The sequence below is a fragment of the Lepus europaeus genome, chromosome 5 (assembly GCF_033115175.1).
Source record: "Lepus europaeus isolate LE1 chromosome 5, mLepTim1.pri, whole genome shotgun sequence".
NCBI classification, from domain to species: domain Eukaryota; kingdom Metazoa; phylum Chordata; class Mammalia; order Lagomorpha; family Leporidae; genus Lepus; species Lepus europaeus.
Genome location: NC_084831.1, coordinates 126,593,331 through 126,607,042, shown reverse-complemented (window position 1 = coordinate 126,607,042; position 13,712 = coordinate 126,593,331). Strand labels below are relative to the sequence as shown.

Genomic DNA, 13,712 nt, shown 5'->3' with positions numbered 1-13,712 from the left:
TGGGTGCAGGCGCCCAAGCACTTAGGCCATCCTCCACTGCCTTCCTGGGCCACAGCAGAGAGCTAGACTGGAAGAGGAGCAACCGGGACAGAACCGGCATTCCAACCAGGACTAGAACCCAGAGTGCCAGCACCACAGGTGGAGGATTAGCCTAGTGAGCCGCAGCGCCGGCCCAAATAGCTTTCGAGTCTGATAAAGAGCAGCTTTTAGGGCCAGCGCCATGGCACAGTAGGTTAATCCTCCGCCTGCATCCCATCTGGGCACTGTTCTAGTCCTAGCTGCTCCTCTTCCAATCCAGCACTCTGCTATGGCCTGAGTACTTGGGCCCCTGCACCCTTGTGGGAGACCTGAACAAGCTCCTGGCCCAGCTCTGGCCATTGCGGCCATTTGGAGAATGAGCCAGCAGATGGAAGACCTTTCTGTCTCACCCTCTCACTGTCTGTAACTCTATCTCTCAAATAAATAAATATATATTAAAAAAAAAAAAAAAAAAGAGCGGCTTCTAACAAGTCATGAAGTCCCCACCCACTAAGTCCTTCCCCCATGTGCCACCAACCAGCGCTGTGGGCATGCTGGGAAAAACCTCCCACCCAGGTTTTTGCCCTGGGTCCAGAGTCTGTGCCCTACCTACAGTCACTGAGAACAACTGGCAGTCAGATACAACAGAAGTCTGTTTTGTCCACGTCCCGGGAGCCACAGTCCCTAACTCTAATCACTGGCAGCTCCTGAGATCAGAGCGAAGGCAGGGTAAGCATGGGAGTCTGGGGAGAGGTATTTCGCATCCTATCTGTGGCCTGCAGGTGGAACTGCCTAAGAGAAGCAGGTAAGAAACCTCTCGGGGCCCACAGCCTCAAAGCAGTTTGGGTGCTGGTGGGGATTTGGTCCTGGGAAGTTTCCAGAAGAAACTCCGCAGAAGGGAGGGAACAGGGTCAAGGGTGACCCAGAACTGACCGCTAAGCCTTCTCACACTCAGGAACCTGTGACGGTCATCCCCAAACCTGAAGCCATGGTCAGTGAGGAAGATGAGCCAAGGAACTGCGCGGTGTGTGGGGACCGAGCCACAGGCTACCACTTCCACGCCTTGACTTGTGAAGGCTGCAAGGGTTTCTTCAGGTGAGAGCCTGGTCTCATTGGAAAACACGTGAAACTGCCTGTCGTTAGACTTTAGACCCTGGCACTTGCCCAAGCTTGCGCAGCTACATTAGTCTTGCGTCTCACAGTGTATCTGTTCTGTGGCCAGCAGCCTACCTCTTGCCAACCAGAACACTGTATAAACCGGTGACACAATAACAGAATATTTGCTCCAATGTTTAGCTAGTACTACCTCGCTCGGCTTTCCTGAGTGATCCCGAGCCCCAGGGACTTTGAGCACAGCCCAGTTGAGTCCACTCGGCAGATTCCCAGGCCTTTCAGACCACATCATCTCAGCTTCCCACATTGCCACCCGCCTGATCACTGCCATCCCGGACCCTAACAACGCCTCTGTCTCCCACAGACGAACGGTCAATAAATACCCCGGACTCACCTGCCCCTTTGCTGGAAGCTGTGAGGTCAGCAGGGCCCAGAGGCGCCACTGCCCAGCCTGCAGATTGCAGAAGTGCCTAGCTGCTGGCATGAGGAAAGACAGTGAGTTGGCTCCCTCCCATCCCAACAATCCATAGACTGTGCCACTCTGCTTTGTCCTTGTTCCCAATAGTGTCTTTCCCACACAGCAGGCAGAGTAAACATTTAGAAACGCATTGGTTGATGTCATTATTCTGCTCAAAACCTCCAATGGCTCTCAGGGTCTCTCTCAAAATGTGCAATCTCGTGATCTAACTCACACACCCCACGTCTGACTATTTCTCACTTTTCCCCTTGTTGAATCCACTTCAGCCACATTGACTTCAACGCCATCCTTGAACAAATCAATAGCTCTCCCCCAGAAATCTTGGCGCTTGCCAGTCCCAAACGCTCTTCCTCTAGATACTCATGTGGCCTGCTTTATTTCTTCTATCTCTTAAGTAAGGTGCCAATCACCTAGTAGGTACTTCGCAATTACTGAATGGACTCGTGCCTTCTGGATGCTCCCAACAGAGGATGTAACTGGAACTCACAGAACCTGCTCAAATTCATTCAGCTAAAAAGTTGCAGTATTCTAACTTAAGTCTGTCTGACTCCCAAACTCTTGCTTTTTTCATGATATCTATCACTCTACTTTTTACCACGGAGCAGTGGAAACTGTAGACATCAAAGATCTTGGTTTGAGTTCAGTCTGCACTTAGAGACTGTGGACCTGGCACTGTAACCTAAGCCTGTTTACATTTCTGGAAAAATATGATTAATATTTGCCCTACCAGAGTTGTTTCTCCCAGTGAGATTGAGCCTCAGAATCTTTGAAATCATGCTATGCAAGCACTAGTGATGCTTTGGTTATTAGGACTCTCTTCAATGTCCCCCTAGAAGCTAAACATCTCTTCACCTCTTTCCTACTTTCCTGGCCACCCTTCCCTTCTCTCCCATGGTGCACTGTTTCCTCTGCAATGCCTCACAGGTGAGTGAATCCTCTGCTACCTGGAGCCTCTAGGATTACGCCCAAGGAAGCCCCAGGAACTCTCCTTCCTCCCCACATCCTCCTCTGTGCAAAGCAATTGAGGGATCCCACATTGGAGAGCAGCAGAGAGAGGGGTGCTCCCTGCTGTTTCAACAGTTCTGCTCTCTCTCTCCCCTGGCACAGTGATAATGTCAGCAGAAGCCCTGGCACTGCGGCGAGCAAAGCAGGCCCAGCGGCGGGCGCGGCAAACGCCAGTGCAGCTGAGTAAGGAGCAGAAAGAACTGATCCAGACACTCCTGGGGGCCCACACTCGCCACATGGGCACCATGTTTGAACAGTTTGTGCATTTCAAGGTGAGCATGTACAGTACTTGGGCTGGAATGACCAAAAGGGTGTCCAAGGTGGTTGGCCCGAGGGAGAGGGATGTGTGCCTCGCACCCATCCAGGGGACGGGACTTCTATAGATCCCCAACCTGGGCAGGCTTCTCAGCAAAGAACCCTTCCAAGAGAAGTCTGGCAAGGCCTGCAGCAGAGCCCCAGGGCAGGGGTTTCTCGCTCACGCTCAGATCTCCACAGCCTCCAGCTTATCTGTTCATCCATCACCAGTCCTTGCCCACCCTGGTCCCTGTGCTGCCTTTGCTCACACACATTGCAGACATCAACACTTACATGGTGCAGCAAATCGTCAAGTTCACCAAGGATCTGCCCCTCTTCCGGTGAGTAACCACCACCCCTCATTCGTTCAGGGAACACACACTTCAGTAAATTACACAGCCCCCACCCCAGGTCACTGTCCGCACTCACACCCCCAACACCTGGCCTCAAATCCCCAGCTTTGTTTGTGTGACAGCTGGGAGTGGGAGCTGCTCTCCCTCCATGAAGCTCAGGTTTGAGCCTAAGGGGCCCTCTGTTTCCCACCCCCAACAGGTCCCTGCCCATAGAGGACCAAATCTCCCTCCTCAAGGGGGCAGCTGTGGAAATCTGCCAAATATTGCTCAATACCACTTTCTGTGTCCAAACACAAAACTTCCACTGTGGGCCTCTTCACTACACAAAGGAAGACGGAGTCCATGGTGAGATAGGCTGGAGCAGCAGAGGGCATGGGATGTGGCAAGGTGACCTGGAGGCTCCTAAGCCTGGTGTCTCCCACAGTGGGGTTCCAGGAAGAATTTATGGAGTTGCTCTTTCGCTTCCATGGCACGCTGCGACGACTACAGCTCCAGGAGCCCGAATATGTGCTCATGGTCGCCATGGCTCTCTTCTCTCCCGGTGAGCATTTCCTAAAGCCCCACCACCACTGCCCACGCTCAGCTCCTTGAATGCAACCACCCCAAGTCTTCTAGCATTCAAACCTCACAGCGGGTCTACACCAGCCTTGGCCTCTGGTGGGCTGTGCAGGCCCAGCCCTGCCCCCTGCCTTGTCCTTCCCAGCTCCCTGTCTTGCAGACCGGCCTGGAGTTACCCAGAGAGAAGAGATTGATCAACTGCAGGAGGAGATGGCACTGACTCTGGACAGCCACATCAAAGGCCAGCAGCCGGGGCCTCGGGACCGGTACAGTGGGAGACTGGGGACTTGGAGGCCACACTGAGGCTAGAAGGGTTAGGGAAATGCTCAGGTCAGGATGAATGTTGTTAAGTGCCTTTCCCTTTGGGAAACCGAGTCCCTTGGGTCCTTGTCCTTCCCTCTGGCCAACCCCATCTCACATAGTTCCAGCATCCAAACGGTGCTTACGGCTGATTGATTTCACTTTTTCCAGATGTTTTTATTCAGTAGAGATGCAAAGTAGTAGCTCACACGCTCCATATGACCGCATTCCTGAGACTGATGACACCCCTCCCCTCCCCACTCCAACTGCTCCAGACACTTCTAAGAGTCCTGGCTACTCTTTCCCTTGGCCCTGCCTCTCCTCTTCAATGGGCCAACTCCTTTCTTTTCTCATTGCCCTTGAAGTTGTGGTCATCGTTTCACAGCCAAAGCCATTCCCTCTCCCAGCAGTCCATGATCAACCCAGGCTCTGAGGTACGTGCCACTTCTGTTCTTGCGCATTCCTCAATGAGCCAATTTGGCCAGAAAGGGATGCTCTACACCATGGAACACATCCACCTTCTAGAATGCATTCTAGAAGGCCAGACCCTCAGATTCCACAGCACAGAAAGTTCTGGACTCTCTTCATGCCTGGCCCTCCGAGCTCTGAGGCCAGGAAGAGCCAGCCATAGTGAGAGAAGACGCCATCAGACAGAGGCCTGTTGGGGACCTGTGTAATTAATTTCTGATGAATTTGTCACACCAGAGCATGATTTTCTCTCAGGCTCAGCCCCAGCTTCACTGAGGGGCAGGGCCTTAGGATAAGACTCCCAGTTGCCTTATTTTCCTCCTCTTTCCCTGGTGACCCCACTACTTCTTCCAAAGGTTTCTGTACGCAAAGCTGCTGGGGCTGTTGGCCGAGCTTCGGAGCATCAACGACGCATACTGGTATCAAATACAGCGCATCCAGGGACTGCTGGCCATGATGCCACTGCTCCAGGAGATCTGCAGCTGAGGCCGGGCTCACCTTCTCCCCCAGCCCACCTGGACTTGCTGGACTGCAGAGGGGACAAGGCTGGGGCCAGTGCAAAGGGAGCCCAGTGGTTGCAATGAAAGACTAAAGCAATATCTGCCTCTTCATGCGGTCGGGGGGTGTCGGGGGGCCATGGAGACAACGTTGTTCTCTGGAAGCACAGAAGATAGGGAAGGAGGAAGTCTTCGAACTAAGAAGAAAGCTCCTTCTGGGGAAGGGTGGCCCCCACTTTCTGAGGCCAAAGATTTAGCCTTTCAGCCCCACTTTTCCCAGCATTGGGGAGCTAACCCCAGGCAGACTTCTCTGCTCTGAAGAGCAAGAGATCCAGAGCTTGAATGCTCAGGGAAGCGAGGAAGGAAGGAGGCTGGGATTCAGTCCGACACTCCTCTTAATCCCTCTCCCTTAGTCCAGAGCCACAAGAGCACGGGGAAGATGAAAGTGAGGCTGGTGGCCAAGGGGAAATCCTCAAGCCACCGCCTCATCGGCTGCCCCTGTGGCAGCCCCAGTTCTGAGGAGGGCATGGTCCTGAGCCCCACTCTGCTCCTGGGATCGAGAGGCAACCCAGCAGGATGAGCTCGAGCCGTGGGGCACCCAACTCAGAGGTTCCAGCTGCCGTGGGGCCGGCTCAGGGACAAGCTCAGCCCACGGTGATGCTGAAGCCACAGTGGAACCTGTTGCGCCAGTGATTGAGGAAGGCTCCGAGGGCCAGGGTGACCGGCAGGGGGGGCAGCTTCTTCTCCAGCACAGCACCTACACACCAGTTACTGTCCACCAAGCCTGGCAGGGAAGAGAGCAACACCCAGGTGACTTCACAGGGCTTGGAAGAGTACGCGGAAGTAGAGATTCCCTCCCCCTGTAACCCTCGACCCCTCACAGCAGATCCAAAGGCCATCGCAGCCACCCTCACCTCGAAACACCATGTTGGCCTGGGGCAGGGTCAGGTGGTAACCAAAGGAGAAGGTTGTGTCTTGGAGCCTTGTGTTTGCCTCGAACTCCACTCCAACCTGAACCTGCGAATCACAGAGAGGGATCAGCCTCAGTGAGATGAGCAGGGTCCTAACAGAGGATCACAGAATGAAGGCATGCACAAAAATATATACGCAGCGTAGGTAGGAAGAACACAGGGTCAGCAGGACCTGGAGCTGTCCAGAGGGACAAGGTTCACGACTGAACCTTTGCTGGAGTAGGGGTGAGCTCAGTGGTCTCACCTGTTCATTTGCTCTGTGGTAGTAACTTGCATGGGCCCCACCTGAGCCCACATTCAATGTAGCTACCCAGTGTACAGCTGTAAAAACCAAAGTACAGGGGGAAATGAGTACTACTGTAGTAGGACCCAAAGAACCCCAGCACAGTACACAAACGCCCCGCCCCCTCCCGTTACCATTGCACTTTGCCCCATACCCGAGTACTTCCCGGCCAGTGTCAAGATGGCCCCCTCTTCGCCCGGCCGCCGATGGTACACTAGCTCTCCTCCCAGCACCAGCCGATGAGTGAGGCTCTGCAGGAAGTGAGCGACCATGATCACTGTGGGGGAGCGGGGAGACACAGAGAATCAGTCACAGAGAGAGCATTCAAGCCAACACTCAGGCCAGTGACCCCTATCCCAGTCTGCCCACGGAGTTCCTTTTGCAGTCCCCTAAGCTATACAGAAGACGGTGAGGTACTGCCACATTAGCAAGTGAGCAGGGTTGATTTAAAAAAAAAGAGAGAGAGAGAGAGAGCCCTGTCGCCATCGCTTACCTGATTCCCCAATCAGGTCGGGATTCCCTAGGGTCAGAGTGGCTGTGTAGTCATCTCCCCGATACTCGCCATCAAATTGCCATGTCAGGAACTTGGCCTGCTGAGTCTGGGTGGGAGAGCAAGAAGTCAAGTCTCCCTCCCTCTTTATGATCATCATGGCCTCAGCTCCTCCCCTGGGCCCCCCAGGGCAGGACACTCATGGAGGAGGAGGATGCTTCCTGGATGGAAGCAGGAACGGAGGGTCACCTGGAAGACAGCCTTAGCTCGGAGCCGCTCTGCCAAGAGGAGCAGGACCTGGGCGTTGAGGCTGCCACTGCTGTCCATATCCCCTACCACGGTGGGGAACACCTGTTGAAGAGTGTCGAAAACACGGCTGAGCTGGGTGGTACCTTTCAGCAGACATCCAAATACTACAGGATTTCATTAAGAGTATCCAGCGCCCCCTGGTGGAAGTACAAGTACAAACTCTGGGTTCTTCACATTGTTTCTGTACTCTCATTCAGAAGACACAGAGAAATCAGTCATATTGCCCATTCTTCCCCATAACGCACACATATCCTCTTCCTCAAGGCCTGGGTCCCAAGTGAATGTTTAGGGAGCTTTCCCATGTGTGTAGAGCCCTCACCTCCGTAGGGCTAAGCTGCCAGTCCCCTGCATAGGCTGCATGGAGGTGATAGCCGGGCAAACCCAGGGCACTCATGTGCACGGTGTGAGCCACCTGAGGAAAGAAGAGGCAATGAGGAGAGACCCTCCCAACTCCATTTCCATCCCTCAGCCACTCTGCGTCTTCTCCCCATTCAGAGGAGAATCCCAAATATTCCAATACGTGGCAGAGGGTCCCCAGACAAAAAGCAACAAGTCCCACAGGCAAGGGAGAGAACAGAGAGAGAACCCCATGTCCTCATTTGTCCCACACAGCCTGGCTAAGCCTGGACTACAAAAGAAAGGAGAAAAAGACACAGGGGTGGGTAGGGAGAAATAGTAAGGGAGGCCAAAGAAGTGGGAACACCTGCCTGGAAATGACTGCTCAGCACCTTGTTGACAATGAGCTTCACTCCCTCCATCTGTGATGGGAAGACATCTGAAGGGGGTGGGGGGGAAGGCTGGGAGTGAGCACAGACAAGAACCCCTATCCCAAGAGGTCTTCCCTCTCAATCCCACGGAGGCACTCTGGAGAAACTGACCTCCTTTCAAGTCCAGCAACCAAACGCTCCACTTCATTTGGGCACCTGATCCTCCCTGATGCTGGGTGCCCCAGCTGTGAGCTTCCCTTGCCTGCTCCCATTACCGGATACCCGCATTCAAGAACCCTCCCATCCCCTGCCCCATCAACTTGACACACCCAGATGCCTAGGTCTCACCTTTGCAGAGCCGGTGCAGCTCATCGAAGCTCCCAGGGTTGGGTAGAGGTTCCTCTCGGCGCGGGCTCCGGCGGGGCAAAGTCCCCAGCGGTGCCAGGCCCAGCGTGTTCCCCATGTTAGTCCAGAGACAGGGAGGGAGGGTTGGCCTGGGGAAAGAAGCTACTGCTCCCTCTAGCCACCCCGGGCCCCACCCCCCATCATCTGGTTCCCCAGTCCCAGGAACTTCCACATGGTCCGACGCTAGACCTAGAAAAGGAAGAGTGGAGTGAAAGAGGAAAGATGGGGAGAACGAACCCCAGGCACACCCCCGCCCGCTCTTGGATCCCTCAGCCCCACCTGTCACCCCTCTCTGTCCCTTCTCCCTCTCTGTAATCCTAGTCCCCATGACAGACCGCACCTGGCCGCCTAGTCCCTCTGCTTTTCATTCCCAGACCCCAAGACCAGGCCCGCAATGGAGCAGTAACCCTTACCATCTCAGACCATCAAGCTGCCCCTTTCCCCCCGGCACACCCCGGTCATCTTGATGGGGGCAGCCATCTTGAGTGATGGCAGAACTGCAGCTTCACGCTGCACTCTCAGCATAGCCACGAGCGCCATCTTGGGACCTGGCAAAGAAAGATAGCAAAGACCCAACCCTCCCCTGATTGGGTCCCGCCCTAAAAAAGGCGCTTCGGACTCCCAGGACCCAATGGGAGAGGAGGAAGCGAAGGAGTGGCAGGTCTGATGGCCTGAGAGCTTCAACCTCCGTGCTGCAGAGGCGGGTGGAACTTGATTGGTGGCTCCTTAGACTTAAATAGAAGGCCTTAGCCCGCCAGGCCTCTCTTTCCAAGGTCGCCAAAAGCGTTTGCGTGTATGGGACGCTAGGGGGAGCATCTTGGAGTTTGGACCGCTGAAGCTAACTTCCACTCTGAAACTACAGTGAAACTACAGGCTGGGAGCCCTGTGAATCCTGGGTGGTATCGCTTCCCCAGTTCCCGGTAGGGGCCCCTGGAAACTCCTCCGCACAAGATGAGCGATACTGAAACACGGCTGTCCCTCGGACGCGGACCCACACCTCCCTCCAAAGTTGGCCCTCTTGGTGGAGTGTGAGTTTGTGGTAGAGAAGCAGAGTAGTAGCAAACCTATTCGACACGGTTCTGGCAGAGCCATTCCCGGCGACAGCTGCCCTCTGTAATTTTAACCCTTCCCGCTTTGGGATGGCAGGAAGGGGCCTCCAGCCCCCAAGTGCGCTCCACCCCAGGGTTAGGCAAGCCGGTGAAGTGACTTGGAAGCACCATGCACTCCACAGAGGAATGACAGGAGATGGAGTAAGGTCTCTGGTTGCTGCCCCCCTCCCCCCCAGCTCCCACATCTCCACCCCTGTCTCTCAGAAATGTGCCAGGCGAGGGCAAAAAGGTGAAGACACAAATGCTGCCCATACCGATTCAGCTGATTTCACCCAAATGCTTTGAGCCTGGATGAACCTCTGCCCTCCCTCAAATCAGGGCCAGGGTCTTGGGAAGGGGGTGGGGGGAGGTGCTGTTGCCCCTGCTCACTCAATATTGACTGACCACAACCTAGCACCGATAAGGTGATCAAATGACCAGGCACCTTCAACCTTTATCCAGGTGGAAACTTTTTACTTACCTCTCTTCCTGCCAGAGCCCTCCAGGTGTGTGTGGGGGGGGGGGGGGCACACAGGCTATTTTCTGAATTTGCTTTGTTGGGGGTAGGGTATACACATTGATCAGGCCTCTTGTTACACCCCCACCCCCACCCTGTCCCCTTTTTACACATTAACTCGCAAAGGGACACAGTCACAGCTGCCCTCTGCCTCAGCCCCATTTCCCTCAACCCCCATTCCCCACTCCCCCGACCCCGACTGTAACTCCTTTCTTCAGTCCCCCAGTTCCCTTCTGCCAAGTGGAGGTAAAGGGGAGTGGGGCTTGGCAGAGGAAATCAGGCCAGCATGGACTAAAGTTGCCCAGGGCTGAAGGCTCAGAGACCAAAGAATGAGGAGTCCCGCCTGCTGCTATTAGCAAATCCAAAGACTGCCCAGCTAGCGCCAATCTCCAAAAGACTGAATCTCCGACAGTTAGGCCTGCACTTCCTGCCTCTCAGCCCATTGCCATGCGCCCCCGGTCCAGTCTCCTCTCCCCCATTTCTCCAACTTGTTTACTCCAACATGGGCCCTACCCTGCTGGGCCCCTGCGCAGTCTCTGTCACCTGACAGGGTGGGGACACAGCCAGGTATATAGCCCTTGCCCCTCCAGCCAGGCCAGGCACTGACGCCAAGGACGGAGACGGAGACGTTGGCTAAGTAAGGTAAGGGAACGAGAGGTGCAGGCAGCATCCATGGAGCACTGGGCTTTAATTGTGGAAAGGGAGGGAACCAGGGCGGGGCAGGGGGAGGCACTTAGGTAGGGAGATACTGGGCAAGGGGCTGAGAGCGTGTGGCTTCAGTGTTCCTTCCCTCCTCAGCACTGTCCCCAGGCCATCTTGGCACTGTCACCACCATGAAGTTGCTCGCAATGACGGTGCTGCTCCTCACCATCTGCAGCCTTGAAGGTGGGTGTGATGCGGGGAGGGGGCGCCGACGGGGAGACCGTACTGGGAGTGCTAGCTGCCAGTCTGCCCAGGTCTGGTAACCTGAAGGCTCAGAAGGAAGATATTCCCTCTGAAGCCCACAAAACCCCTCCAAGGAGCCGGCTGGAAGCCTGCTTGGGGAGGGCGCTGAGAGCTGGGGTTGGTAGCAGGAGGCCACAGTTCACTGCCACGGACCCAGCTAAGAGAGTCTGTGTGTGTGTGTGTGTTTGCACAGGGGCTTTGGTTCGAAGGCAGGCGGAGGAGCAGAGCCTGCAGAGCCTGGTCTCTCAGTACTTGCAGACCGTAACCAGCTACAGCAAGGACCTGATGGAAAAGGCCAAGGCCCCCGAGCTTCAGGCCCAGGCCAAGTAAGTCTCTGGGAAAGGGGTTGCGGGGCTGTGCGGAGACTGAGCTGAGGGACGCAGGTTAGGGAGAATGAAGCTTAAATTGCAGAGTCGAATTTCTGCATCACTCAAAGATGCCACATGGCTCCTGGACAGATAGGGGCTGTGGGAACAGGGCCTGGAAGTTTCACCCCTAGGGTCTATTCCTCTGCCCAGGGGAGGGGCTTTGCCATCCAGAATGGACCAAGCACTAGGGTTTGGGGATAGGGGTTCCTCTGCTCTGACTTCCCACCAACAAAATCCCTTCCCTACCCAGGGCCTACTTTGAAAAGACACAGGAGCAGCTGACGCCCTTGGTCAAGAAGGCTGGAACTGATCTAATTAACTTCTTGAGCAATTTCATGGATCTCAAAACACAGCCCACTGCCCCGTGAGGGGGTCTACACCATTGTCTTCCAACTCCAGCCGGTCTCTTGAGCACCCCTGGGCCAGGCCTGCAGCCCCTCCTTGCCTATCCCTGTTTTCTGCAATAAATGGTGGAGGAGTCCACCTGTGAGCATGGTGTGTTTAGGAGTCTGTGAGAAGGTGGGAGGGGGGAGGAGTAAGAGAAAGGAAGAAGAAATCGTCTTGAAAGGGCGGAGGACTGGTGCAGAGTGTGGAGAAAGCATTGGAGAGACAGGGTGAGGGGGCTTGTGTTCTTCTTGGGACCCAAGGAATCTCCTCCAGGCCTGGGAAAGGCTCTGCAGTGGAGCACTGAAGAACCTTTGCACTGGACATGGAACTATGGAAGGAATGCAGGACTCGTAAGCTGAATCCCTAGAGTTCTAGAGGTCACAGGAAATTAGGGCACTGCAGAATATGCTCTTCGTCATTCTGTGAAGAGGAGAAAGTCTCCAAAAAGGGAACCCAGAGCTATCACCCAAGACCCTCCCTTCCCTTCGGAACCAGAAACACTGTATTCCCCCCCTCCCCCATCCCACAGTGAAGAAGAGGATCTGGGCTCACTCCCCTCCCCCAGGGTGCTCCAGCTCCTCCATTCAAAACCTTTCATCTGGACCCTGTCTGGGGATGACCCACTCCAAGCTTCCCCTGCCCCCAGCCCTCCCCACCCCAGGTGCTATTCATAGAACTGGCCTGTCCCTGCCTTCCAGCCTGGAGCTGGTAGCCATGGCAGCCATTTAAAGGTCTAACAGGTATCCAGCTTGGTGGACATGTGAGACTAGAAACACTTTAGAATCCAAGATACCTGGATTACATAAGAAAATGCAATGGAAATCAAGCTGGGTGAACGGAGGGCAGATTTACAATCCCAAAATGCAGGCCAAGGGAAAATGGGGCATTTCCTACTAAAAGTTTCTTACCCCTTCACACAGTGACTTCTCTACCCTGCCTTATGTCTTGTATCTCATCGGATATCACTTCTCTGACATTGGAGACGCCTCCAGTGGCCTTCATGGTCTGACCCTCGAGACCCTCACCGTTTATGATCAATCCCCTCACCTTCTTCCCAACACCCACTTTCTTTCTCAAAACAGGCGGGGACTAAGAGATCTCAGCTGGTCACTTGCAAGGCAAATTAATTTCAGAAAAGCTGGGCTTGATGAGCAGACCAGATGGTACAACAAACCAGTAGAAAGCATTGTGGGCCGGCGCCGTGGCTTAACAGGCTTATCCTCCGCCTTGCGGCGCCGGCACACCGGGTTCTAGTCCCGGTCGGGGTGCTGGATTCTGTCCCGGTTGCCCCTCTTCCAGGCCAGCTCTCTGCTGTGGCCCGGGAAGGCAGTGGAGCATGGCCCAGGTCCTTGGGCCCTGCACCCGCATGGGAGACCAGGAGAAGCACCTGGCTCCTGGTGTCAGATCGGTGCAGCGCGCAGGCTGCAATGCACTGGCCGTAGTGGCCACCTGGGGGGTAAACCAACAGAAAAAGGAAGACCTTTCTCTCTGTCTCTTTCTCTCTCACTGTCTAACTCTGCCTGTCAAAAAATGAATAAATAAAAATAAATAAAAGAAAGCATTGTGAAAACTGTTAAGTCACCAGGGGGTGCAAACGATTGCCCAGCATGCGGTTGGCATGGGTGCTGCCAGGGCCAAGCCTGGAGATTCCAGACTCATTCGGAAAGGACTGCTGTGTCACAGGTGAGTCTGAGGACTCCAGCAGCTCTGGAGACAGGACAGGCACTGACAGGGGGATTCCTTTTCCTGTCCAACCTTACTCCCTTTGCCTTATTCAGCTCCAAACTCTAGCTGACCCTCCAAGCTCCCTCTTGCCTCAGAACCCACCAAAAACTCATGTTCTCATAAAACCCTACAAAGGATCCCCGCACAGCCCCTGGTCACGCCGTTCCTTCTACACTTTCTGCATGTACTAGGTTGGTTCTGTCTGCATCTGGTGACTATTTGGGGTTGAACAGCCAGACTGCTCACAATCCATTTTAGATTCTAACGTTTGTGCGTGTTTCTAGACTTCCAACACATTACTCCCTGCTCCAGCTCTGTCGCAGAACAGCTGGGGGGAGGGGCAAAGGTCTCATCCCTCCCCCAGCATTCATCCCGCAATTGAGCAAAACAGCCGTGAAGCCCATTAGACTGTGAGATCCGTGAGGTCAGCAAC

At 54.7% G+C, this 13,712-nt stretch overlaps 3 protein-coding genes across 6 annotated transcripts; 2 read left to right on the top strand and 1 right to left on the bottom strand.

Annotated features, from left to right (window-relative positions):
- Positions 1 to 615: 615 nt before the first annotated feature.
- NR1I3 (nuclear receptor subfamily 1 group I member 3) lies at positions 616 to 5,073 on the top strand. Of its 2 annotated transcripts, none has more exons than XM_062192616.1 (9): positions 616 to 747; positions 974 to 1,113; positions 1,496 to 1,626; positions 2,717 to 2,886; positions 3,110 to 3,249; positions 3,461 to 3,606; positions 3,686 to 3,802; positions 3,980 to 4,085; positions 4,944 to 5,073. In XM_062192616.1, exons 2-9 carry the CDS (start codon positions 1,007 to 1,009, stop codon positions 5,071 to 5,073), a joined length of 1,047 nt encoding a protein of 348 aa, XP_062048600.1. In that variant the 5' UTR covers positions 616 to 747; positions 974 to 1,006. The 2 variants fall into 2 exon arrangements, with proteins under 2 accessions (XP_062048600.1, XP_062048601.1); XM_062192617.1 differs by having other exon boundaries at positions 616 to 823.
- TOMM40L (translocase of outer mitochondrial membrane 40 like) lies at positions 4,262 to 8,792 on the bottom strand. Of its 3 annotated transcripts, none has more exons than XM_062192618.1 (10): positions 8,663 to 8,792; positions 8,193 to 8,438; positions 7,845 to 7,912; positions 7,457 to 7,549; positions 7,078 to 7,179; positions 6,832 to 6,937; positions 6,493 to 6,615; positions 6,300 to 6,376; positions 5,999 to 6,101; positions 4,262 to 5,868 (listed from the first exon to the last, which is right to left on the bottom strand). In XM_062192618.1, the coding sequence occupies exons 2-10, from the start codon at positions 8,305 to 8,307 to the stop codon at positions 5,729 to 5,731; spliced, it is 927 nt and encodes a 308-aa protein (XP_062048602.1). In that variant the 5' UTR covers positions 8,308 to 8,438; positions 8,663 to 8,792; the 3' UTR covers positions 4,262 to 5,728. The 3 variants fall into 3 exon arrangements, with proteins under 3 accessions (XP_062048602.1, XP_062048603.1, XP_062048604.1); XM_062192619.1 differs by having other exon boundaries at positions 8,193 to 8,338; XM_062192620.1 differs by lacking the exons at positions 7,845 to 7,912; positions 8,663 to 8,792 and having other exon boundaries at positions 8,193 to 8,313.
- Positions 8,793 to 10,193: 1,401 nt separating this feature from the next.
- On the top strand, positions 10,194 to 11,561 carry APOA2 (apolipoprotein A2). The gene is made up of 4 exons (XM_062193725.1): positions 10,194 to 10,496; positions 10,653 to 10,739; positions 10,993 to 11,125; positions 11,418 to 11,561. Exons 2-4 carry the CDS (start codon positions 10,688 to 10,690, stop codon positions 11,533 to 11,535), a joined length of 303 nt encoding a protein of 100 aa, XP_062049709.1. The 5' UTR covers positions 10,194 to 10,496; positions 10,653 to 10,687; the 3' UTR covers positions 11,536 to 11,561.
- The last annotated feature ends 2,151 nt before the right edge of the window (positions 11,562 to 13,712 follow it).